This window comes from Fulmarus glacialis, unplaced genomic scaffold, assembly GCF_000690835.1.
Source record: "Fulmarus glacialis isolate BGI_N327 unplaced genomic scaffold, ASM69083v1 scaffold17811, whole genome shotgun sequence".
NCBI classification, from domain to species: domain Eukaryota; kingdom Metazoa; phylum Chordata; class Aves; order Procellariiformes; family Procellariidae; genus Fulmarus; species Fulmarus glacialis.
The window spans coordinates 17,968-43,604 of NW_009193605.1; the positions used below are offsets into that span (position 1 = coordinate 17,968).

The 25,637-nt window shown below is 48.3% G+C and overlaps 1 protein-coding gene across 1 annotated transcript in view; it reads right to left on the reverse strand.

Annotated features, from left to right (window-relative positions):
- Positions 1–25,262, reverse strand: part of IGDCC3 (immunoglobulin superfamily, DCC subclass, member 3) — a gene marked incomplete at its 5' end in the record, with an annotated part of 43,224 nt that extends 17,962 nt beyond the window's left edge. The window contains 5 exons of the mRNA XM_009587513.1: positions 1,377–1,542; positions 9,416–9,574; positions 16,603–16,740; positions 22,239–22,369; positions 25,118–25,262. Coding sequence (XP_009585808.1) covers positions 1,377–1,542; positions 9,416–9,574; positions 16,603–16,740; positions 22,239–22,369; positions 25,118–25,262 — 739 coding nt within the window. The remainder of the gene's footprint in view (positions 1–1,376; positions 1,543–9,415; positions 9,575–16,602; positions 16,741–22,238; positions 22,370–25,117) is intronic.
- Between the last annotated feature and the right edge of the window lie 375 nt (positions 25,263–25,637).

The following is a 25,637-nucleotide window of genomic DNA, read 5'->3' on the forward strand; positions in this document are numbered from 1 at the left end:
GTAGAAACTTAGAAAAATAAACCCACTCTTCTCCCCTGAGGAACAAGCCATGGTGCCCACGCAGCACTTCCTGACAGTCTAAACTGAAGGTCCGGACCCTCCCGTGAGGTTGGGTAGTTGCATTCATGAGATGCATTTCTTAATATAGATAGCAGCTATATGACACCACAGAGTACAAATCTCTACGAATAATTTAGGTTTACGACACAGGTACTATTATTTTTCAGTATATTGTTCCATGCTATTTCCATAGAAACTATGTTGTCAACTTATAATTTTCACACCAAGTTCATCCCACCATATCATTTCCTCATACAAACATCCCCATCCCCTCGCATGAAAATGCAGTTACTTAGTACTCAGAGAAAGCGCTCTTCCCCGGTGAGATAAAAGGCTGAAGTTTAGTGAAAGTCAGCTTCCATGCAAATATTATTTCAAATGTATTTGCATTTGCACACCCAGGCAGGTCAATGTTCAGGGGTTAAAGTTTGGTTCCTCCACTGTGGAGTTGGTTCCTCCACTGCCAACTCCAGGAACAACATTTGGTCCTTCCAGAAATACCCAGATGATGATCAGGACAAAAGAGAAACTTTTGCTGGGTTCCTGCATGATCAGTCAAAGTCTAATGCTGAGGTGCTGGTACAATAAAGCATGAAGCGCTGAAATGTAAGCCTACAAAGAGCAGCTAGTAGGACTGGAGCAGTGTCTTAGTATATCAAAGCCCAAGTTGAGTCTACAGATCTGCTTCTGAACATTACTACCTTTACATTAGCTCTTTGCTAATGCAGAAAGCAAGCCAACATCTCTCCCACTGCCCTTTCCACTGGAGTCCAGATAGTTCAAAATAATGGCTTTTAATTCAGCCTCTCTCAAAAGCAGGATCAGGGAGCACTGCATCAGTCCAAGGGATGCGTGACAGCAACCCACCTCACCTGCCGAAGCCCTTTTCAAGGCGCTCAAGCCGCAGGGCTGGAGTCTCTCTGGATCACTCATGCCTGTCTCGGCCCCAAGCACATTAGCCATTGCCCAGCGCAATGGGGCTACAGCAAAAGCAGGGCTTGCACAGCTTACCAGGATGTGTTGCAGACCCCACTACTCTCTGCCAGCCTTCACTGACCAGTCCAAAATGAACTGCTGCACACATCTGCCTCAAATCCGCTGTCTGCGCAAAAGCTGAAGCCTGTGCGAGCTAACTTGCTCTTTGCCCAAGAACTACCTGCAGGGACAGCTATTTCTGGACCATCAGGTAGGTGATGTCAGTCCTCCATCCGTGGTAACTCCAGATTGACGCTGGGGAATGGCACAACCCAGCCGTGCGTCTCACAATGCCCTCCATCCCGTGCTGCAGTGCCAGTGGCCAGTGCATGAGGACTTACCTGTTGTTATTCTTCAGCTTAATGTGGTCGCTGGTCTCCAGGATCTGCCCGTTCTTCAGCCAAGTGATCTGTGGTGGGGGTTCCCCTTGGGCCACGCACGTGAAGATGGCAGTAGTTCCCACAGGCCTGGAAATGGACTGGGGATGCTGCACAAACTCTGCAGGGGCTGCAAGGAGGAAGGAGAAGGAGGGTGAGAAAAGTCATGATGATCCTGGTATAAAGAGCAACCTCATAGCTTGGGCTTCAATAAGCCTCGTCTGCTGGGAACATGGGATACTTGGCCAACCCACAGCATAAGCAGCAGATAACTATGGTTTGGATGGTGTGTCTGTAATCAATGCAATGCTGCAATTTGGTTGCCCATCCTGGAAGTCATGGCTTCATAGAAGGCACCTGAAGGTCAGCTCAGTACTGTATGGAGAGCCAAGGTGAGTCCTGCAGGGTTCAGGCAAACAGCATCAAGGTCTAAGCCCCCTCACCTCTCCCCAGTCTCCCACTGAAAGCAACTCCAATGCTGCAAAATAATCCATATCTGACCAAGATTATTTAAAAATGCATCCTGCCTGTTAGGGGAACAGGCTGGAAGGTCAGCAGTCTCCGGTCGTTTGCACACATGTAAAATGGAAGGTGTGCATAACCCTTCATAGTGAGTGGTACCACGCAGGGCCATTGCCCTGGCAGAAACAAGCCCTCTGCTATGGAAGCTTGCCCAAATCAGCACGTATTGAGAATACAAAAAGTGGTAAGGAAGGAAGGCTGCAACTACATGTGGCAATTATAGTATTTGCAGTTGGGGAGATCTGCTGTTTCATCAACGGCAGAGCGAGAGCAATGCCATGGCTTTGCCCAAAGGACCCGTACGGCATTAGCAAACTGCTTGCAAATGGAAAGAAATGTATGGATGTGCATACAGCAATCTGGCAGGTTGTTCTTTCCCCAGTAAGTATCAGATTTGCTGCAGACTATCCTGGTAGCAATAGACTGGGGAGCCTTTTTTACCCCAGATCTGCAGCCTGGGACCCCTGGGGTCCTGCCAAGCCTGGCAGAAGACTCCACCATCCCTGTAACTGCTGCTCACCTCATAACCAAATGTTTTCACCTTTAACAATAACGTTTTTAAACGGAAAGTGATTTCCTCCCTTCTAGCAGCTCAAAATAGATTTAAAATCATTTATCAGAATAAAACAGTGTATCAGTGTACAGAAAGCAGGGCCTGAAAGACACTGCCAAATTGGTGAGTTTATTCAAACAGTTACGCTTCAAAGGGCAAAGTGATAAATATACCCCACATTGCAGCTGAAACCTAAAATCAGGTGGAACTGGCAGCAGCCGCAATGAAGGCAAACAGATGAGAGGCACGGGCCCGTAATGAATTTACCGACCAGTGTCACATAATGGATGGCTGGCATTAAATTTTCCCGACAAAAGCAAAATTATCCAGGGAGACGCGCTCAGTGCCACTCGCTGGCATTTTCCAAGCATGGGCTTGGTGGGCTCTGCCACCAGCAGAGATGTGGGGATGGGAGAAGGAAGCAAACTGGTCCAGCCAAATGTGTTGAGGGGTGGCCAGGCTGCAGGCGAGAGCAGCTATGCAAGAGCAGAGCCCTATGGTTCATGGCCAAAAAAAGCCCTCAGGGTTCGCTGCAGGAGCATGGGGTGATAAAGCTCTTCCCCAGCTGCATGCATGCAAGGGAAGAGCATCGCTACTGCTGCAACAAGGCCAAACAGCAGCAAAAGGTGCTTGTGTGTAATAGCGAAGTTATGCACGTTATAAGTCCTGCAAGCAGAAAGACACAGAAATTCATTGAAGAGCCCGTCTACCTCAAAGGAGCCCCCTCTTTCATTTTTAATAATCAAAGGGAAGCGGAGCATGGCAGGTCTGACTTATGTTAGCGGTAGGGGGTGTCCACCGGCAGAGTTTATTGTCAGGCCACTTCTGTCGGTGCTCGGGTCTACTAATGAACCTGATCTCAGCAACATAATGGACACATATTTCCAGAACCTCCTGCTAAACTTCCCCACGAGCCAATCGATCCCTTGTCCTTTATCTCCCTCCTATGTTTTTCCCCCTCTAGACTTATAAATTAAAATAAAATTCAGGATGTGTTCAATAAAAGTTGGAAGCATGGATAGACAGGGGGAAAAACCTCTCATCCCTGCAGTGAATGGTCCCTTTGTGGCGTACAGTGAGAGCATTAGAGACTTGATTTTCAAGACTTCCTTAACCTCCCGCCCCCCGCTTTGTGCTGGCGCGGTTTTGCGGGAGCAATTATTTTGCAAGTGGCTGTGCACCTCCCTGCTTTCATCTGGGCTCACAAGTTGCACCCGCGATACTCGCAGGTGCAAGCCCACGATGCCAAGGAAGGGCACAGCCATCTTCCAGCTCCTTCCTGCAGCTTCATTAAAGATCCTGCTGCTTGGCTCTTTGCCTCTGCCTCCCCCCCTGCTTCACCAAATCTCAAACCCGCCATTTGTTCCAGCGTTTAAATATGGAAAGAAGCATCCGGCGTAACCCTTCTGGAATCGCCGGCTCTCCTTATCCTCCCTTATTAGCCCGTGTCAAGAGGGAGTAATTGGAGCGGTGTCGCGTGTGACTCGGGGGTAACGAACGTGCAGCTGCGGCCGCTGGCTCGGTGCCAGCGATGCTATTCAGGACCGCGACCCCTCGGGTTCCTCGAGTCCCTGCTCCCCTCCACCGTCCCTCCTCTTCGCTGTCTCGCTAAACACAACCAGATCAAAACCCCATCCCCTGTTTAACTTGCTTAAACCCTCTGGGGAGCAGACAGCCACTCCTTCAAACAGCCCCCACCTCTGCTGTGCCAAGCTGTCCCTGCTTGGTGGCATCCGTTGCTGCAAGGCACGGGATGCCCTTCTGCTGTTCCTGCTCCTCCTGGCTTTCTCCAGGAATCACTCTGTCCTGCTCAGGTCTCACCCTCCTCTTTTGGGGGCAGAAGGAGCAGCAGTGTGGAGCTGTAGCGGCAGAAGGGCCCAGGCTGCAGCAGAAACTCATGGAACTCATGAAACTCCCCATCACCAGCTTCCGACAGCATCAGAGAAAGGACATGGTCCAGGTGCCAACAGGGTCTTAACATGGGGACAGACACTGCTGCAAGGAGATGCCCCTCTGCTACCCCGAACCAGGATGCACCCGACCCTGCGTTCATCCCAGCGTCCGCAGGCAGAGTGCCCTGAGGCGGCTGCTGGTGCAAGGTCTCAGGGCGAATGGCCCCTTTCCTGGACAGAAGAACATCTGCTCTCCTCCCCCTGGGTCCTCCCTGCCCTTTCAAATAAAAAAAAGTTTGCCACCCCTGGCCCTGGGTTAGCAGGAAAGGAGTAGAAGCAAAGCTCTGCCTGCTGCCAGCCCTGCCTGCTGCCAGCCCTCCGCCCGCCTCGTCATTCATAATTAATAGAGCATCTTGTCAGAGCTCATCTCGCCCTGCACAGAGGTGCAGCGGCCTGAACGCCTCTACCCCTTCCACCCTACATGCCAAAAGGCCATTGCAGGTGGCGAGAGAAAGCGCTTCTCTGCCCTCCATGAAGATCTTAATGAAGATATTAATGAGGATCACTTTTAAGAGCAGAGGATTCAAACCTGGCAAGGAGGAGTGGGCAGGATCCAGCCCTGGCTTGTGAAGTATGAAGAAACTGGAGTGTTGATAATTCAGGCCTTAATGGGAGGAGATCATGCAATTTTAATGAATATTTAAAGGCGTGACATTGGTATCAAAAAGCAATAATGCTTAATACCACCCCCAGAATCGTTAACGAAGTGCTTCAATAGCTTTTACTGTGCTCAACAAACTGTGATAGCATGAAGATGCACTGTAACAGCGGGTTGTAACGGGAGACCCAGACAAGCTCCACCTCTTTCGGGACATCTCATCTCAGTGACCAGCCACCAGCATGTCTCCCAAGATAACAGGGAGCTTCGCTGCCCTCGCCGTGAGTTTGCAGCGTGGTGCTTACGGCAGAGCCTGACAGCTCACTGAGAAGGGCTGTCCTAAGGAAGGGCGTCCCAGGGGAGCACTGACAGCCCGTGCACTGGGGCCAGACGAATCCTTGCACTTCGGTATGAAGCCGTCATTAATTCTCAAGTAGCCAGAGCGGCAGGGTGAGGGAGAGAGGCTGGGGTGAGGAGAAGGAAGAATAACATGGAAACAACAAAATCTCATAAATTAGGCTACAGGAACCTACAATAAAGGTATAATGGAGAAGACAGGTCAACGGGTAAGTCAGTCAAGCACAGCATCAGATGACAGGAGATTTAAGACAAAGAACCGCTGCCCACTTGGCTTCTCTCTATTGACTACAGAGGATGCCCAGATGCTTCCGTAAGTAACTTAAATAGTTAAGTTGTAGAGCTGATGAGATTGCTAGGGCCAAAGATGGAACCCATGACCGTGTCCCCCCAGAAACAGGCAGAGACCACTCAAGTAGGCTGTCATGGAGGCTGTCTATCAGTCCTCAGTGGGTATCATGAACTTCTTGTCCAGGCCAGGTGCAGGCTGGAGCTCCGCAGCAGTGGGATGTCACCTACTGGTATGCTCCTGGGAGGATGCTCCGGAGGGCTCAGGCACGCCAGCTCACTCCAGCATCCTGACAGGCAAGATCCAAGTGCCCACCTGTCCCTGCGTGGTGGCTTTTCTTGAGAAGGAAAACATGGGCAGGAAGGGGACGGCTCCTTGGGGCACACTGACCCATGCAGCATGTACTGAAGCTGTTTTTGCAGCATGAATTTAGGGCTAAGCTCGAGGGCAAACCAAATACCACAGAGCCAAGCATAAAACACAGCAACAGCAATACATCTGCTGATGAATTCAACCCTGCAGCCAAGGCTTGCAATGCCAGCGAGCAAGAACGATGGAAGAAACATCAGGAAACACAGCGGTGGCCGGATCTGCTGGACCAAGGAGCGCTGCCCGGTTCTGCCGGCAGAAAGCAAGGCGAACAAGGCAGTCATTGTCAGCAGAGCCTTCAAAAACATGTCCTTAAGATGGGCACTCATTTATGAGATGGGATCTCATTTTTCTGCATAGCTTTCAGGAGGAAATGAAGCGTGGAGTGGAGAACACTGGTGACCATCTGGCCATTCACAGCCCATCAGTTTGTTATGACACCAAACACATAATAAAGCACAAAAGATTGCACAGGAGGTAGAGAGAAAGCGCTTTGATTTTTTTTTTTTTCCTTGCCACCGAAGCCTGCTCCTCCCTTGCACCACACGCACGCATACCCTCTGTTTCAGCCGGCGATGCATTCGGCCCTTCGACAACTCCCCCCGTAAGACTTTCATTCGCAGCCTGGCACAAAGCAATATTCAAATGGCTGTGCCGGGATCTGAAGAGAAAATGGAAACTTTCTTGTGTGAGAACCTTACAAAAGAGATCAAAGGAGCCTAAATGGCCAGAGGAGGGCAGGGAGGGAGGGAGCGGGGGATTGATGCCTTCTCCTCCGAAGGGAGAAGGAATTGCCAGAAAGATAATAAGACGATGTTAGATGACTGGAAGGAGAGCCTGCAATGCAAAAGGACGTTATCCCCGGAGCAAGAGCAGAGCCCTGCCCCAGGACACCTCTGCCCACGCGGTCGTGATGGGGACGAGGACCAACGCTGGCAGCAGGAGGTGGTCTCAGTCCCAGCCTCCCGTTAACTCCTTGCCTTACAACAGGAAACATCGCCCTTTCTCCCCCAGTTTCCCACCTATAAAACGTGCCTCCTTCAAAAGACAAGGGGCAAGTTAATTTGTGCCTCCAGGCACTTCAAGGACCCCTGCATAAAGGCAGCAAGTACCTGGCCTGGCGTGCTTTGAGAACACTGTATTGTCCTAGCCCTGTGCTAACTTCCTCTCCAACCAGGCTTTTGATAGCCCGCACTTTGCTTTCATTCTCTTTACGGATGTAATTTGCATCGCTGACATCTTGACAAAGATAAAACCCAGTCTCCCATGTCAGTCATTATCGGTGTTTTCTTCTCAGACAAACCTGAACAGCAATCATTTGTACCTCTCAGCTGGAAAATTCAGGCAAAATGAGATTCAGAGGAAGGAAAAGTTGCTTCCAGAGGGAGGGTGAGCAAACCTGGGACGAGTCCAGCTGCCTGGCCAGGGTCTGCCATTAGCTTCCCTGGGGAACGACAGCCCCCCGAAAAACATGAAGCATTTTATGGATGGGCAACACAAGTTGGGGTCCTGGACAGTGCAGCTCATGTCTACACCAAGGACATACTGGCCACGCTTCTTCATACCACTGCCAACTTCTCTGCTAATGCTGAACGCAGGAGCATCCCCCTTCCATAGCAAGGCTGGGCTCCGATGGCCCTGTGATTACCATTTTAGGGACGAATTCTCATCTTGGTTCCCCAGACGAAGATCCACAGTAAATTTACCCCAGATGAACTCCAACACTAGACCAGCTGCTGAGGAGCTGATGTTCAAACCTCCAAAGAGACGGAAAACTGCTGATCTGTAGCAATGAGTTGTGCTACCTTTCCCCCTCTCATCCAATTGCTAACAGGAGCAGTCAACAGTATTCAATAGTTGTATTTTTACAACTTCATAGATTTTACAAGTAATTTCTTTTGGCTCTGCCTGCCTGCCTCCTGTACATCAGCTTTGTGTCTGGGTTTAGTAGACCTCTGCTACATGCACCATGTGCACAGCTGTCCTGCAGTAGCTCTAAAGGGTTTGTATCAGTACAGCGAGGTTGTTCTTAATGCCTGGGTTTGTGTTTCTTAATAAGGGAACTTATAAGTGTGCCCACCACCAGCCAGCTGGGAGGCCCCCTCATTGCATTGCTCACCCAAAAATCCAACAGCAAAAGAAACGTCGAGTTTTCACCTCTTGTTGTGTCTGATCAGCACCTGAGACTCAGGAAGCATCAGCAGCCCTGTATAAGCACCCTTTCTACATTGCTCCTCGTTGCTCCCGAGGCAAAGGGGAAAAGGGAAGCCAGCACCCAGGGACCACAGCTGCTGCCCAAGCGGTGCGGTGCCGGACCACCGTCAGCGACTCCCGGGACCTGGAGGTGAGCATCAGGGCTGGAGCAGGACACTTTCCCCATCACCAGCATGAAAGGTTCAATTAGCTCGCTCCGGCAGGAGGTGTATAATTTTAGATTCAGGATATCATCAGTCAGTGAGTGAACTGATGAGAGCACGAGATGCTTTAAGTGGACTAAGTTGAAGAGGAGGTGAGTGCCTGTAATCAGGGGCGGATTACTGCCATTCAGAGCACGCTGCCAGCTGGGTTTGCCTTCTGAAATACTTGCCTGGCTCCCCTCACCATGGAAACTGGTGGCACGGAGCATGTGGAGGGGATTTGTTTGGTTTCTTGAGTGCTGATCTCTACTCTGGGCTGAATCACCCTTTACAAGTGGCATTTCAGGACAGTTGCTGCGGGGAAGGGGAGCAACCTACATCTCCTGGGAATCTCCCCCAAAGGGTGCTTTACTCATGTTGTAAGGGGCTCAGATACGGTGTTGACTGCTAAAGAAAACAGCTCACTGACTTTTGGAAATGGTTTTAGACTTACTGGTGCCATTTCAGTTGGAGAGCAATACTCTGTGAGTGACATCCACTCCTGGATATCACTGCAGAAGCGATATCTGTCATGCAGAGGGGTCCAATATGAGAACAGTGCCCATGTCCCCATATCACTAAGGACCATGCAAGGGTGAAAGATGAATTTGGCTGATTAATTCAGCCCAGGCTTTCTGCTGAGATGTACAAGTATGATAACAAGCAACAACCGGTGTCTGTTAAGCCAAACAAATGCCTGTGATGGGGTGGGAAACCATTGCAACCCATGCAGCTGAGGCCTCAGTTGAATGATACCTCGTTGCCACTCATCTGCGTGGGACATTGAGACATACACCCACCTGGAAAACCACTTCTAGAAAAGAAGTCCTTTGTCTGATATCATCAGAGAAGCAAAGTCAGCATCTGTCCAACTCAACCCATCGCAGTGCCCAGGCGACACGTAGGGCCTGTGCAGAGGGCACAGGGAAGCGGCCATCACTGCTCCCCGAGCCCCAAGTTTGCTCACCTTGAACAACGAGCCTGCCCTGCGCGGTCCTTCGCACCCGAGTGCCGGGTTTGTTCGCGGCGCACACATAGATGCCAGAATGCTGCACGGTGAGGTCCGAGATCATGAGATTTCCTGTCCCCAGCACCTGGATCCCCTCCACGCCTATCGGGCGGCCATCTGAAAGAAGGGGAAAAGGGTAAGAGTCACATGTTGGACCTTTGAGTGAGGTTCTCCAGGGCACAGTCCTCAGTGAGGTCCAATCTAAATACTTATGGAGTGGTGCCATTCTCTGTTACCGGGATTTGCCAAGTAAAGTCAGTGGGTTTTAGCTGATGCTCTTAGCACAACTGCCTTCTGGAGAAAATCAGGATCCTCATGTGTTTGCCCAAAACCACACTTTGTGCTGCTTGAAAAACCAAGGTCCCATCGCAGGAAATGTGAAAGCTTTCAGCCACATGTTCAGATTGAGATGAAGCATCCAGAACACTTTTCAACAGAACGGTTAAACCAAGTGAAATCATATCAGCTTCTTACATTAGACTGACCAGGGATCCAACCAGCTCAACAGCCTGCTCCAAACAGAGATGCTCTGGGAAGGAGAAGACCAGCCAACCTAGTGCAGTACTTCCCTGATGCATTCTCCCAGCCGCCAGCAATTTATGATTTGGGGATTTCCTGAGCCAGAAGTTATGCCTTTTTGCCTGCTAACTCTTGACGGATTTTTGTGGCTTCAGAGACTATGCAAACATCAGATTTTCAATTCCTTAGCTCTTGAACACACAATAGCTTAGGGCCAAGGAGCCAAACTCTGAGCTGGTGGCTAGATCTGCTCAGCTGCTCTGGCTTGGAAGGGCAACTGGAAAGGGCTGCCTCCATCCTGAGTGCAGGGTTTGAGGCAGGCTGGCAGGAGAGCAGTGATGTTTCCAAAAAACCACGCCTGGGCTCCCGTACAAGGTCTTCAAAATTGAAGCACTTAACGTGAAATAGTTCAGTATCAGGGAATTCACCTTTTTCCAACAAAGCCTGTTTTCACTGGAAAATTCCCAGCCAGCTCTAATTACAATGTGTTTCATTAGTATCAGGCTATTGCTTTTTATTGTTTCATTGGTTTGTGTTTTAAGACACTGTCTGACAAAGGCAGCTCTAAATCAGTCCTAGCATGTGTCAGGGTGTCTGAGCAGAGAGGCAAGGCAGGGGAGTAGTTTTACTGGAGGAGCAGTTAAAGGGAGCACACTTTCATCAGATGGGAAACGGGAATCCAGTTCCTCTCTTGCCTTTGCTCATGAAGGAGGTTAAAGAACCTACAGAAATGGGAGAAGCAAGAACCAGCCGTGGTGATTTCCCCACCTGACCATTCCACGAGCCCTCCATACATGTGTGCTCCGCAACGGCAAAAGAGCCTGTCTCTTCTGCTTCAAAGTTGTGGCTAGTAAAAGGAAAAATTCATCTGAAAAATTCCTCCTGGGAGCTCTATTGGTCTGTGCCATAATCTTGCTAAGGAAATGGAAGAAGCTAAATAAAACCAGAATTGCTCTGTAGGAAGCGATGGGTCATGGGGAAAGATCTGAGATGCCTTAGCTTGGTTTCCACACCTGTAGGTCACCTCCTGAGAGATGCTAGGTAATGGCCGTTCAACCCACTTTAAAATTTATCATCATCCAGTGGGCAGAAAGTTTCCAGGGACATTTAGCGCTGAAGGACCTCAGACTCAGGCTGGTTGTGTGTGGCACACAACCACACTTCAGTGACTGCATCTGGTGTAATCCAGCAACGGGAAACCTTCATGGAAAACACAGAGGAAAACATAAGTTGCCATGGGGCTGCTGCAGTCAACCCAAGACACCCCATTATCCCCAAGGATTTCCTTCATAGCCTCTGCTGTACACCAACATGGATCCCTGACCAAGACCTGACTCATGCCTGACCTCGGGCAGGCTTCATGCTTCAACACAGACAGGCATGCAGGGCTAGTTAAAAGTTATCTTGCAATTGTATGCTTTACTGTAATATCATGCTTTGCATAATAAAGGATATTATGAGGGTTTGGGCCATTCACAACCAACAGGTTCTGGAACAGATTAGGAAAACATGAAGGCAAAGCAGCATTCAAGGAGAGGGACAAATTAACCATCAACCCAGAAATGCCACTTTGCAACCTGCAAGCGCTTGCATCCCCATGGAAAAGCATGTGGTGGGATGGACAGCAAGTGTCCCTGACAGCATTAGTGAGAGCAGTGCACGTTCATCAGCTCGCAAGCCTGGACTGTACAAGTGAGGGATCCCATTTCAGATTAATGGCAGCATCCTGCTAGCAAACACCGGCAAAACATGGACTGAAAGCTACAAAGCACTTCACAAACATATCTCCTGCCATGCTCTTTATATATTGCTTTTCAGAAAATTTTTAAACTTAAAGGTTTCCTTGCTTCATTAGGCAGGCAATGCCAGACCACTTCATTATTTGCATTGCAAAGAAAAATGCTCGGGTCTTTTAGAGAGAGAAAAACAATGTCATTAAATGATTAAATGATCACATAGCTGGCCAAGCCACTGCAGCAGTAAATGGCTCAGTCATAAAGAGGACAGTAAAACATGACCTGTCCCACATTTAATGAGCAATAAGAAGGAACCGTTCCTTTCAAACATCATTTGAACTGAAGTGTAAAGAGGTCTGAATTAAATTCAAATTGAACTTGATTTCATCTTTTAAATTAGACCTTTTGGAAGTCCATATTTACAATAGGCGTAAGAATCAAATCTCTCTCTCGAGGGAGGGGCATGACCAGTGAAAGATGTGAAGTGGCCATACCTGGATGCTTCATCACGTCATTGCCTTAAGAAATACCACAGAAATGTGACTTGAATGTCAGTAGTTTTACTGTATTATTTATAACGTGCTACATAATTTAAGGATGCAAAGACCCAGCCTGCAGCAGGTACTCCACACAGTCCAAATACCAGCATCGATACATCCTCAGTTGCCTCTCTAGCTCCAACTGTTAATTAGAGGTGTGGTGATCTGAAGAAATGTCTCCTGTCAACCAAGCATCTTTCATTTCCCTGAAGAACAAAGCTCTCCAAGCTCAGAAACCTCAGGGGATCTACCATTTGATTCAGGGAGTGTGGCCACCTCTCACAGCCAGCAAAGATCACCGTGCCAGATCATCCCATATGCCTCTTACTCAACTCCTCCCTTCCAAAGAGCGCTGAAAAGGGCTTCTGGAGAAATATCTCTGCTTCCCCAGCCTGCTCCATCCTTCTTACTCTACTGTGCCTCACTCAACCTGAGCCATCCTGTGATCAGTTAGAAGCTCTTCAGCAAATATCAAGTCCAACTTAGTAACACTGACAACACATATAAATAATACAGAGTATTTACAGAAGAAATCCCTTGCATCCAGAAACCTCAGCACTTTGCAGAGGTGCTGTGCAGAGGGACTGATATCTGACACCTGCTCTGCAAAGGCTGCTATCTGTTTTCACCCTATTTCACTTACACAGAGACCTGAAGAGTGGCTTGGATCAAGGGAGCCAAACCCTGAAAACCACCTTCCTGGCATCGCTTGCCATCACCAAGTCATCTCTCCATGGAGGAGATCCGAAAGACTGCCAAAGCTAACACTGTTGCTGAGTTCCCAAAGCTCCCAGGACCCACGCAGGCTTGAAATTGCTGCTCATTTAACATGACCTTCTACTTCTTCTTATGAAGTCAAAAGCAGAAAATTTGAGAGCTGAAAACAAGCCAGTCTGGGTAGAAATGTCTGACAGATTCTCTCTGTCAATCCCTGATTGACAAGGGCTGAAGGAGGAGGTTCAGCTGGTTGTGAAGAGCAGCCAAGCAACTGATTAATAACAGAAACATTCAAGGCCAGGTTGGACGGGGCTCTGAGCAACCTGATCTAGTTGAAGATGTCCCTGCCCACGGCAGGGGGGTTGGACTAGATGACCTTTAAAAGTCCCTTCCAACCCAGACTATTCTATGATTTTATGAATAAAGGAGACTGTTCTCCAAATGGGAGATGCTCCCAAAGGATGCCCCAGCTATGGACCAGTAGAAGCTTCCAGGTTCCCCATTGGGGTGAAGTCTGGATGAAAGACGCCTGCGGTTTGGGAGCTGCATTATTTATTTTTCCAAGATTTATGTGATGTTTTCTGGAGTCCATTCCCCGCCTGCTAACCGAGTGATTGGCACACCGGCACCAATTACAGAGATCTGTTAAAACGTGCCAGGCAATATGAATATGCAACAACACGAATGCCTTTCTTTTATAAGTAGCAAGTTGAAAGAAAGTAACAACTTTCTAATGTTGATCATTTAGGTCTTTTGTGAATTCTTTGTATTGTGCCATAGTAGCCTTCCACTTTTTAGACACATGGGTCTCCTGCTCCGGCGGACACTGGGCACTGTGGATTAGCATATTTAGAGTACATTGCAACAGTTGACTATTCAGTATGTGAAGTGGTGAAATTTACTCTATTATTTCTAAACACTTACGGGAACGGTGCTCCTGTCAACCAGTCAGCCATCTATTGCAAGCTTCTGTGTCCAATAAGTTACCAATTAATTGGCTCCTACAATTGTTGTATAGTTTACTTCTTGAATGGCTCCCTCTTTAGTAATTTCCTTCCCATTGTGCGACCCTTTCTGACAACTTCTGTATAACACTATCAGATAATCACTGTCTTTTCTCCCTCGCCTCACTTTTCTACATCTCTCTAAATAGTTTATTATTCTGCCTTGGTACCTTTTATGGAGGCCAGCTCAGTGGCCTGTCAGTTAAAGGGTAAGGATACATTAAAATCGTCATTCATTCAAAAGGCTTTGCAGTAAGTGCCCAGGATATTCATTTGTGCACACATACAGGTCCAAGCCTGAAGTGCGTAGCTCTGAAAGGAAAAGCCCTATCTTCCCTGAACAAACCCTTAATGATTTTACATTTCTCTCAGAGCCTGCTCTCTAATGAATGTTGACATTTCATGCACGGCAAGACACAGGAATTCTGTTTGTGGTCAGGGGCTACAACATATTCCCAAGGAAATTAAATTCAAAATTGATTGTGTGACACTCAAAAACTGGCCCAGAATTTGAATTATTTCCTTCAAGCAAAATATAGCTGCCTTTCCCACTGAAAACCAGCCAGGTTTTAGCAAAGCCAAAGCAAAAAGTACAAATGTTGTTTATGGCTTGCTTTCCCTTGCACCAGAAAGCTGTAAAAGCAAAATTGTTCTTTTGCTCCTTTCTGACAGAAGAAATGCCACAACATCAAAACTGTAAGCAAAGGGGTTCAGAGAGACACTCCAAAACAGCAACATGCCCTGTGCAAAGACCCGGCATAATGGCAATGCCACGACTCTTATTTATTTCGACCAAGCAAGAAAGATGTTCACATATAATTGACTTTTTTTGTTTAAATTAAGTTAGGCTTATTGCTACATCAGCTGCATCTCTCTCAGACTTTCTGGCCATGGATTTTTTTCTTTCTGGAAGCGGATGAAAAGGTGTTTTTTTCCAAGCTGAGTAAGTTAACTGGTTATTTAAGCTGAACCAGCGCTGTAGGAGGAACCTCTGGAAGGAGACCCTCACACATGTAAGGGAAGCCACATGTACAGAAGACAGATGCTCGGAGGACCTCCCCGTCCAGCGTAAACCCCTCTTCCTCCTGATCACACAGACATGGAGACATGAAAGCGCTTCCAAAATTGATGACAAATCCTCCAACTCATCTGAGAGCCTGTACGCCACATCGCTGTCGAGATCGGTGTAATACTAAACAAGATCTTGCAATGCTTTGGACAGGAAACATTCCTGCACGGGATCTCTTTCTCATTCAGTAGCTCTAATTCTGCTGCTGTGCTGCAAAGCAGCGTGGAGAGGGTATTTATTTTTGGTGGAAGGCAATGCTGAGCTCAGACCGTCCAGACAAACATCGTATGAAGCTATTACATCTTCATTACTGCACTGCTCTATAGAGACAAGTGTTTTGAAGAAGGTAATAAGCACTTATAATTAAGGCAATTATAAAGTAGTTTATTATAGTTGAGCACTAACGTAGAGCTGCCTTGTGTCCAAGAGAACCAAAACAGTGATACAGCCTATCTGGGGAATTTTTAAAACAGCATCAATCTGACGGTTATGGCTCTGGAGGAAAAAAAAACCCAGTTAGTGGCAGACACCAGCTGATTTTACAAGCCACCAGAGGATGCAAGCAGGAGGGCAAACATGGAGAAATTGTGCAATTGATGCTGGATACATGTCCTCATCCCCTGGCAGATGACTCTGGAGTGGGAAGTCGCCCTTCCCATGAGCGGGACCCTGACCCTTGGAGAGCCACGGGGATGAAGTCCCACATCCAGCACAGCAGCATGAGACAGGATTATCCCTGTTTGTGCTTCACAGCCACCTTGGGGGACTTGCGGAGATTAGCATCCCAAAATGACGTGACCTCGCAGACCACAAGGGCTTGGGAAATACTAACTGAACCCAACCCCACAGCGTGCATAGGTGAGTTACAAGCTCCGGACGATAAAACAAAAGCCATCAGCTCTTTGCTCAGCACAGATTTCTGTAGGGCAATGGAAGTGTTGCTCTGAGCTACTATCACAAAGTTAGAACTTAAAATAACCCTTGCCTTCAGACTGGGAGAAACACGGCACTTTGATTTCCTTGCTTGTATGACGCCATCAGATACTGCCTCTGGTTTTCATGCTGATTAAAAAAAGTTATCACGGACCCCAGCAGCAAGCATTTGTTTTCTCAGAGCTTCAGACACACGACTTTAAACGCTCTCTCCCCCGCAAAATTTTTTTAAAACTCCCTGAACAGGCAGCAAGTTTCTTTCAAGTCTGTTTTACGCGAAAGGTGTGTTTGTGTATGATTCTGCTTCTCTAGGCCAACAGTGGTGATGTTTTTGCTGCAGCTGAAGAAGATGCTGTCACTCGAGAAAAGATAAAATTATCACCTTTCATGAAACATCTACAGGTTTAACCAACCCACTTCTCTAACAGGTGAAAACAGGATCTTTGCAGAGAGGAAAAACAAAGTGTAGACATGAGGATAAAAAGCACTTCAAGCCTACAATTAACTTCCGCGGGACGGGAAAGGGTGAATCACTTGCTGCATAAAACAGCCAGTGGCACCTACCTGTTTCCCATGCAATGGCAATGGAGAGGAGGAGGAGGAAATCCCGGTCACCCCTGGGGCTTACCTAGGCGGCTCCAGGAGACGATGGGCCGGGGATTGCCTGTTGCAATGCACTCCAGCACAGCAGTCTGGTGCACCGTCAGCGTGAGGTTCTCCGGACCGACAAGAATCATGGGGTCCTTGTAAACGGTGGAGTGGGAGCCTGCAAGGACAGCATCATCGTTAAAAGGCATCTGGTTCTCTCTTTTTTAACGGAAACACCAAGTGCTTCATGCATTCTCTAAGTACAAAGGATGTGGCTGGTGCAATCCTCAGTAAATTTGAGATGGACATGAAACAAAAGGAGCACAACGTTTGCATGACAGTCATGTTGTCTGAACGTGTTTTAAGCGTGCGCTGATACTCCTGGGGAAAACCCCTCAGCCAACCCACCCAGCCACAAGCAGCCCTGTTAACACCCATGTATGGACAGCATAAATAAGGAACCGCGCTGTGAACTGCAGAGAGCAGATGAGCAGGAAAAACATGGTATATAGGGAGGACACAAGCTGTAGGACAGCTCGTGCAGACAGGAATGCAAACAAATGAAGGAGCTGCTTTATCTTTCAGCATCTCAAGCCATAAAGTAATGCAGTCCACAATGCCTAAATCTGCCTCTCTGCGAGCATCCTCTCTCGCTGCTGGTGTAATTTGCTCCAAAAGCCCTGTCCTGGGACACAGAGAGCGATGGAGGTGCCAGTCCCTGACTCCTGCTGAGGATCTTTTTGAGAGGAAACTCAAGGAAACTCCTCTGATGACTGCAGCTCACAGGGTGGTCATTTCCCTGCCTCCTACAGCACCCTTGTCCTGGCCCACTCTGGTGTAACTGGGTGCAGGGAGAGAATGCATCCCATTGCTCCGATATAATCGTGATACAATCATTGCTCATGATGCAATCACTAATCACTTATTTGCACTACAGTAGCACCAAGTGGCAGCAACCAAGAATGAAACCCATCATACCAGATGATACACAGACCCATAATAAAATAAAGCCCTGGCACAAGGACTCTGGAAACCAGACAGGCACAGGAGAAGCAAAAGAAATCACATTTCACCACACAGGAGGAGACCACGGGACAAAAACACCATCCTGTGTCAGGTATACCACAGCTGAACTCATCTCCTGACTCCCCAGAAAGTGCCTGATCCCTGGGCCAAAGCTCCCTTCAGCCTTCACTCCCATTTGTTGGGAGCAGGAGAGGAGGAAAAGGAGGAGGTATTCTCAGTTCTCCATCAGTAAACAGGAACACTGATAATCTCTGTATTAGTCTTCTCCCCATTTCCGACGAGAGCTGGGTTATACTCCAGAAATGCTGAGGTCAAGCAGTGTTTAAGGAATTTCAACAATCTGACAGCTGCTGCTGGCAAAAATGCTCTGTACACCTGCGGAGAGAAATACTTGGGCTGGTTGTCCGCCCCCGAGCAGGAGAGGGGCACAGGGAGGGCTGGGGAGCTGAGGGCTCTGCTGCAGGGACCATCCCACGCTGACTCCTGTACATGGACTTTCCGATGTCCAAAAAACTTGTTAAAGAGAAGTGATCCACCAGAAACTATCTGCGAAGGCTTTTCTCCAAGAAAAAATTTCTTTTCTTCCTACACTTTTTAGCGTTACCCTTTCGCAGCAGCTCAGGGGCTGAAGTCAGGGCATTAGCAGGGGTCCAAGGGCAAGCACAGATCAGAGCGGCTCGTTTGTTAATCGTTCCTACAGGGGCTAAAGGGGGAGCGATAAAGCGACTCAGAGGTTGTGTCTAAATGGGTAAAATCCAAGAAGAATCACCGTGTCAGTGTGACTTAAGAGCTGACTTGCTCACTAAATGCATTTCACTGCAAGCCATAAAATGCAGATTTTTTTTATGAGAACCAGAATGCACAATAAATTCATATGACCGGCTGGTTAACCCCAAGAGATCTGAAAAACAATACCTTCCCCCTCAGTACCTCGGAGTGCCTTTAAAACCCATGTAGATTTATTGTTCTAAATCACAATACTGAATGTTCATGCTTAGAATAATACGATATTATCACCGTATTGTATAGTGATTTCAATATTTCAAAACACAGAGAAATGAAATGAATTGTCCAAGGTCACCCAAGAATATCAGTAAGCGGGAGCTGAGACCAAAGCAGAATTTATAAAACTCTCTATTTTGACAATAAAATATTAAAAAAATCACACACTCTGATTTATACTCTGAGTCCTAAATAGGCATTCAGGTTTTCAGGTGTAAGCTCAACTCCCTGAGTTTGGCCAAACCCTGCCCAGCTCTGCAAGTGGCATTTCCAATGCCGCTCACCTTCTCCTGCAAAGGCCACGTAACGGTCCTGTAGCTTTGCTGCCAAGTTCAACGCCCCCAGCAGTGCCAGCTCCAGGGCCAGAAGGGATGGTGACCCAGCAGGGACACGGTGGTCAGATGCCAGCACCATGCAAAGGGGTTGACCGTGCCCGACCATCGAGGAGGAGGTTTCCTTGTCCAACCAGAAAAGCTCTTTGATGCAGGGTCAGGAAGGAAGGAGTGACAAAACGAGGGACTCATGGCAGGTGAGTGCTGCTGGAGCACAAAAGGGTTCAGGGCAACGTGGGGGGGATCTGTTTTGAAAGGGAAAAAGGCTCTAATGATGCACATGGTCCCCAGGGACTCTGCCAGCAGCAATCGCAGTGAGGACGAGGAGGTCCCCGAGACCGCCACGAGTGACAGGCACTCTAGCAGGGACGGGAGCATCGCTGGCATAGGCTGTTAGATCTTGATCAGAAGGACAGCAGCAGAGAGAGCCGCAGCTCACACTGGAAAGGTGTCAGCGCAGAGAGGCAGGCAACCCCTCGGGAGCATCTCCGCTAAGCAGGCACTTGAAAATAATCAATCACCATGGCTGGAAGACATATCCGTGCTGCTTGCTGCTGGCAGTCCTGCCACCGCTGCCGGTGAGAGAAAGGAAAGTGCTTGCGAGCAGGCTCCTTCATCCCCCATAGGCAGCCATCCTCCTCCTTTTCTCCACAGCCGGGCTGTGGCAGTGCCCTGCAGGGCAGCGGCTCCCAGATCCCATCTCCATCCTCTCCCTTCTCCCTCCTCAGCCAGGGCTCAGTTTGGAAACCCTGGTGAGGCGGACCCGGTGCTTCTCTGTGAGTAAAGCATTGGCTGAAGTTGCTGCCCCGTTAAGAGGAGAGGGAACCCTCCTGCCATGATGAAGAGCAGAGAGCACCATTCCCTTTACCCCTCTACACAAGAGGGAGGCGATGGAAAGATTTGCAAGATTACTGCTTACCCCATCATGCCTAATGACATGCACACAACAGCACTCACATTAGTTCCATATTTACTGATAAAACACCCACACCAGTGAAGCAACGTCCCTGTGCTACCTTTGTGGCACACCATAGCCTCTGCCGGTGTGCCAAAGCCTAGAGTTAACATGCTAGCACATACCCGCTGTCCTGGTCTAACAGATATTTGTGTGCTCTTAGCAAACACCACAGAGCATAAACCTTTTTCAGTGAGGTTTAACCCATTGCAATGGGTTTTCCGTGCAAACGCTCCATTACGGCAGCTCTGCTGCCATGCAGTCACTGAAGCACGGTCCAAGCCCTTCAATAGACACTTATACGCGGTGCCTGTATTCATTATCCGACTGCTTTAAGGAAGAGAAAAACCACAAACGTTTCACAGACAGGAAACCTGGAAAACATCCATCTGAAATGAGGGATGGTCAGATGAGAACAACTAGTACTTTCTGCCCTGCCTGCGAGAAATAATAACTCAGACCAGTAAATTGACACAAAGAACTTCACCACGTTGATAATTTACTGTTCTCTTTTCCCTCCATGTGGTTACCGTTTGCGTAGATCAAGAAAACAGATAAGTAACAGGCATCAAAAACTCCCAGGTCTTTCAGAACCAGTTAACCTGCTTTCTTTCCCCATCAGAGCTGATATACACAGCATCACTCTTTCCTCAGCTCTACCCCATTTCACACATTCTGCTTTTTTACAGTCAGCAGAGGCTAATCTGACATTCGGTGCATGCGTTAAGTTTCCTAGTCCAGAACCACTGCCCAGACAGCCGTTTCAGAGGCTGAAGGCAGGCTGTGAGATACGAGCGTACACTGGGAAGCCTCCAGCCACCGGGTACCAGCAATTATGTGTATCTGATGGACAGGAGGATCACAGCTCACGGGGCAGGGAAGACCCTTTGCTGCAAATAAAAAAAGCTCACGGAGAAACACACACCCAACCAGCCCTGTGCAGACTTCCCTTGCCTCTTATCTCCAAAACTGTCATCTCCATTTCCACAAGGAATCTGGGCTGGTCCCCTAACCAAGAGCCACAGATGCATCACCACTACTGTCACAGGGGACCACAGTGGGTACCCAGCATCCCAGGGGGGTTCTGACTTGCATGGAGTCCTGTATCTCAGAGGGTGACTACTTCTTCGGCACTCTTGTCTTCTCTGAAGGTAACCCACAAATGCTCTGTCGTCCAGGAGAAGCAAGCTGTCCTGTTTTCATACAAGGAGGATGAGCATATCAAAGACATTTCTAAGAAGAGGGCACAAAGGTGTCGTTCACTCCTGGCTGCTTGATTGGGCTGGGTCATATGATTTGACCTAATACTTCCCGTTTCTTTCATACTAGGAGCAGCTACTGAAACATCAAGAGAGACTTCTGAAGCTAAAAGTGTTTTAAATTAAAAAGACTGACAAACAAAGAAAGCCTAGCTAGAAGGTGACAATCTAACATCAGGTTTAGAAATTGGCTGACGAGTTATTGCTCGAAGGGGCTCCAAGAGATCAGCTTGGGTCCCACACGGACAGCTAACAGAGGATGGGCAACAGGCAGGTCAGCAGAGGGTAGCACAGCTATGGAAACGTGGTCGCGCCGTATTTGCACCCCAATCCTTCCTTCACTGTGCTCAAGATCATCACTTCCACGTGACATTTTGTGTGCTTTCACAAACAGGCCAAACTTGCACACATGCAAAGTGAGGATGTGGGTTGCTTTGGTTTGCTTTAGAGCTTCATCACATCCTACCTCCAGCAGCATGAAACCAAACAGCAAGTATGTGATTTTGGCCCTTTTTTTGGAGAGGACACCATAAGGCACCGTCATTTCTTCAACTGGAGCTTTCAGAAGTGAAAACCTGTTTCTGCCACTGACTTCAAATGTGGATGGAGAACCAAGTCAAAATTCAGCCTGGGGTGCTCAGGGCTTCTCCTTCTCATCTTCCAAAGCAAGGCTAGCCCGCTTCAGTCACAACGCAATGCTAACAGCCTACAGAATGTAATTCCCCCATTAGATAAATAATTGATCACCCTGTGTGCTGCAATTACTTCCAGAGTGGGCAGGTCTCATAAGGAAATGATGAATCTTCCACATTTTCAAAAGAATTTATTTAATGTAAAGCTGCTGTAACTCATTTTCTCACCGTCCTCCCTCTACCCAGAAACTAGTGCTAATTTACAGGCAAAGAGACAGATTTATCTGCTATCAAATGGACTGATCTGGCAGGAACTAATAACAATCTAGAACAAGGAAGGTGCTATGGCTGGATAGAGGGATGCTTCTCAGTGCTGTTAACCTAAAGCTCTCTTAAACTACCCTGGTCCAGACCAGCAGCGGGAAGAAGAAGATGGAAAGACAGTCAGAAGACTGTTTACTGGTACTAACCTGACACGGTGAGTCTGGCCTCCCGGCTGAACTTCACATTAGCAATATTGGTAGCAACGCAGTGAAAAATCCCACTGTCTTCTGCCCTCAGTCCCGTAATCTGCAGGACCCCCTTGGGAAGCAGCGTGTACCTGCGGGAAGAGAAAAGCAGAAACAAAAACTTGCAAAGCAGGACATGATGTGAAAGCAGGCTGCACACCCGTGGAGGTGGGGCAGGCTGGCTCCCCGCATCCCGGTGCAGAGGTGCCAATACCACCCTAGTGATGCAGCCCCTGGCAGGCTGAGCCCACACTTATCGCGTGCATCAGTTCTTTATTTTTTTGGATATTTGAGCCTCTGGTCTTCTTTTACAGGGGGTACGTTCCCTTCTTTTATCTTCTAATGCATCCTTGAGAAAGGATGACTTTTGCTGGAAGGCTATGAAGTAGATGCTTCCTATTTAACCTGTGGAAAAACTTTGGCAGTGCATTTGCACGTGAACACAGCTGACCTGCAAATTATCACTCATCAGCTGAAGCACAGTGATCATGGACAAGCACCAGGGGAAGTGTGGGCTCCACACTCCCAGCTCCAGGTCCAGGACTCAAATCCACCTAACTTTAAAACCTCAAATGTGTGGAAAGGCACGTTTAAAATAGATACTGAGTGGGCATACATAAATATCAATACATATTTTATATATTTAAAACATAGGTACATTTAAATCATGCATGCATACACACATATATGTATACATACATTACAGGTTGCTTGGCAACTGTGTGTTTAAATTGGCTGGTAGTAAGTCATTACATTGTGATGAGTTAATAATCCATTTCTGCCTGGAAGATGAAGAATATCTTTTTCCTGATCAGCATATGGTTAAGTGCCTATAACCTGCTCCCTGTGCTGGGTTCCAAACGCGTGTCTCGGTGTCGGTGGCAGCGTGACAGCAATCAGTTTTACATGTCCTGAAGTTGATTGCAATCTCTCTGGGACTTTAAAATGCCCATTGTTTTGGATGAATTATACCACAAGAAGCCTTCATTTTTGTTAACAATCTGCCCACAGCATTAGAAGATTCAATTCCAAAGCTATTATTCTGCCTTCAAAGCCTCCAAGTGCAAGACTCGGCATACAAATTTATATACACTTTATACGCAGAAATATACCAAGCATGATTAATGCAGAAATCCAATTCAGTTAGAGGAGCAACCCTCATCACCCAGGCCTGTTGATGTCAGAGATTAATCTACCAAGCTGACAATAAAAACCTTCCCCAGTAACTGTACTGCTACAAAAAGCCAAATCTGTTCAAAATCAGGACACTGAACATAGGGCAACTGCTCCTAGCCCACGTCCTCCAGGGCTTGGGCAAGCTCCCTGCCCCGGAGGAGAAGCAGCGGAGATGAGCACAGCTGGGTCTCTCTGGGTTGGAGAAAAGTCTTGGCTCCTCAGCCTTGGGGCTCCTCAGCCCTGCAGAAAAGAAGTCCTGGTCACACTCAAATCCCTGCTACATCTCTGGTCATCTCCACACCCGTGACCCTGGACTCAAATGGAAAGGGGCAATAATGCATGAGGGACTTCAAGGGAACTTCACCTGTCCCGCAACGTCTCATCAGGATGCACACAAGGTGTCAGGCCCGGATCTGCACCCCTTACTTCTGCTGATAGCACCTTGGACCACTTGCCCTGCTCTGCCACATCCCCAGTTTAGCGCTTGTGTGAGTAAGGAGCCTTCAGAGGAGATCAAGTTTAACAAATCAACCCTGTGCTGGGCTAAAAAAAGCTCAGATAAAAAACACAAGGAAAACCAAAACCTGACAGTTGCAGTTTTCCACGGCAAGGTTGGGCCTCTTGGGTCCTTCTACTGTAAGTTCACCACAACGCTGAAAAGGTCAGGCATTGTTCCAGCCCTCGTGTTTTCTCCTGCCTCCAAAGCACCCAACCATGTTCTGTTGCAGAACTGACATTTTTAAGAATAGGGGCTTTCAGGAAAATATTTACAGCTTCCTGGTTTCGCCTATTCCCAACGCACAGACGTCAATTCACGATCCGAGGTGTGCTACGACCGATTGTCTTCCACCATCGGTTGTGCGGCTCCTGAGCTGCAGCTGGGACTGCCGGAGGCTGCCGGCACAGAGCACGCGTTTCCTGCCACCTGTCCTCCGGCGGGCTCCACCGCCGCTTGGAGGATCAAATCGTGATGAGGGACGTTTCCGACGCGAAGGGAGCAGCCTGTCAAACACAGGAAGCGAGGACGTGCCGTCTCAGGTCTAGGCTGGGGAAGGAGGGCAGCTGGGGCTTCTCTTTAGGAAGGTTGCATGGGAAATGGCACCCCAGGGCGCTGTGGGATGCTCTCTGCAGAGCTTCCCTGCTGCCACACAAAGCATCATGAGGGAGTCCACCTGGGAAGGGAAGTCTAGCTGCCACAGTGTAATTCAGTGCTTGCAAGAGTTCAGGACCCACATGGAAGACCCTAAGTCATGGATCTGGGTCGGAAAGAGTTGCACAAAATGGAGCCACAGAGGGATGATGGATGCCAAAGCTACCCCAGCTCTGCTAGGATTGCTGGTGGGCTCTTCATGCTGGAAAGTAAACCTGAAGGAGGGCTGATCCTCTCAGGGAAGGTCAGTGCAAACCCTTGCCCCCTCCAAAATCAGCTAACGGGGTTTATCTAGCTCTCTTGGAAAATGCAGTATTTCTGCACAGTGTTTGGCCAGAAGGAGCTCAGACAACCCACAACATTGATTTAAAGAGTCTTCCATGTCAGAAACACTGGCCAAGACCCTCAGCCCCAATCAGTTGTGTCCTAGCACAACCATGAGAGCAAGAGCAAGCCTGGCCACATTTTTCCACCTGGAGAAAAGACAGCAGTACGTGGTTTGGACATGTCCTACCTTTCGTTGTCTGTGTTGACTGGCATGCGGTTCTTTTGCCAGAGGATGACCGGCTCAGGCAAGCCATGGATCTGGCACTGGAATCTGGCTACACCACCTTCCTCCACCACTGCGTTCTGAGGGTGGATGTGGAAGTCGGACATCGCTGGAAGACACAAAGAGAGACAAAAATATTCACGTGTGCATAGAAAAACAAGACTAGTGGCAAGTTCTTGCTATACATCTGCCTCTGCACATTGAACTGATTGACTCAGACAGGACAGGAGACAGCGCTCCATGACCCACATGCTCCGCAGCAAGGTCTACAGGGCAGTGAGAAGCACAGACACTGCACTGGCACTTATTGGAGGTCATTCTCAACAGCTTCAACAGGCTTTGGATCCAAGCTCACATCAGAAAAGAGATGTCTATCCTTTCCATTGCTGCCAATACCTTATCTGCTGTAAACGTCCTTCCGATGTGCATGGCTTGACTATTTTGTTTAAATACCTTCACCAAAAGAGCTCCCAGATACCCTAGC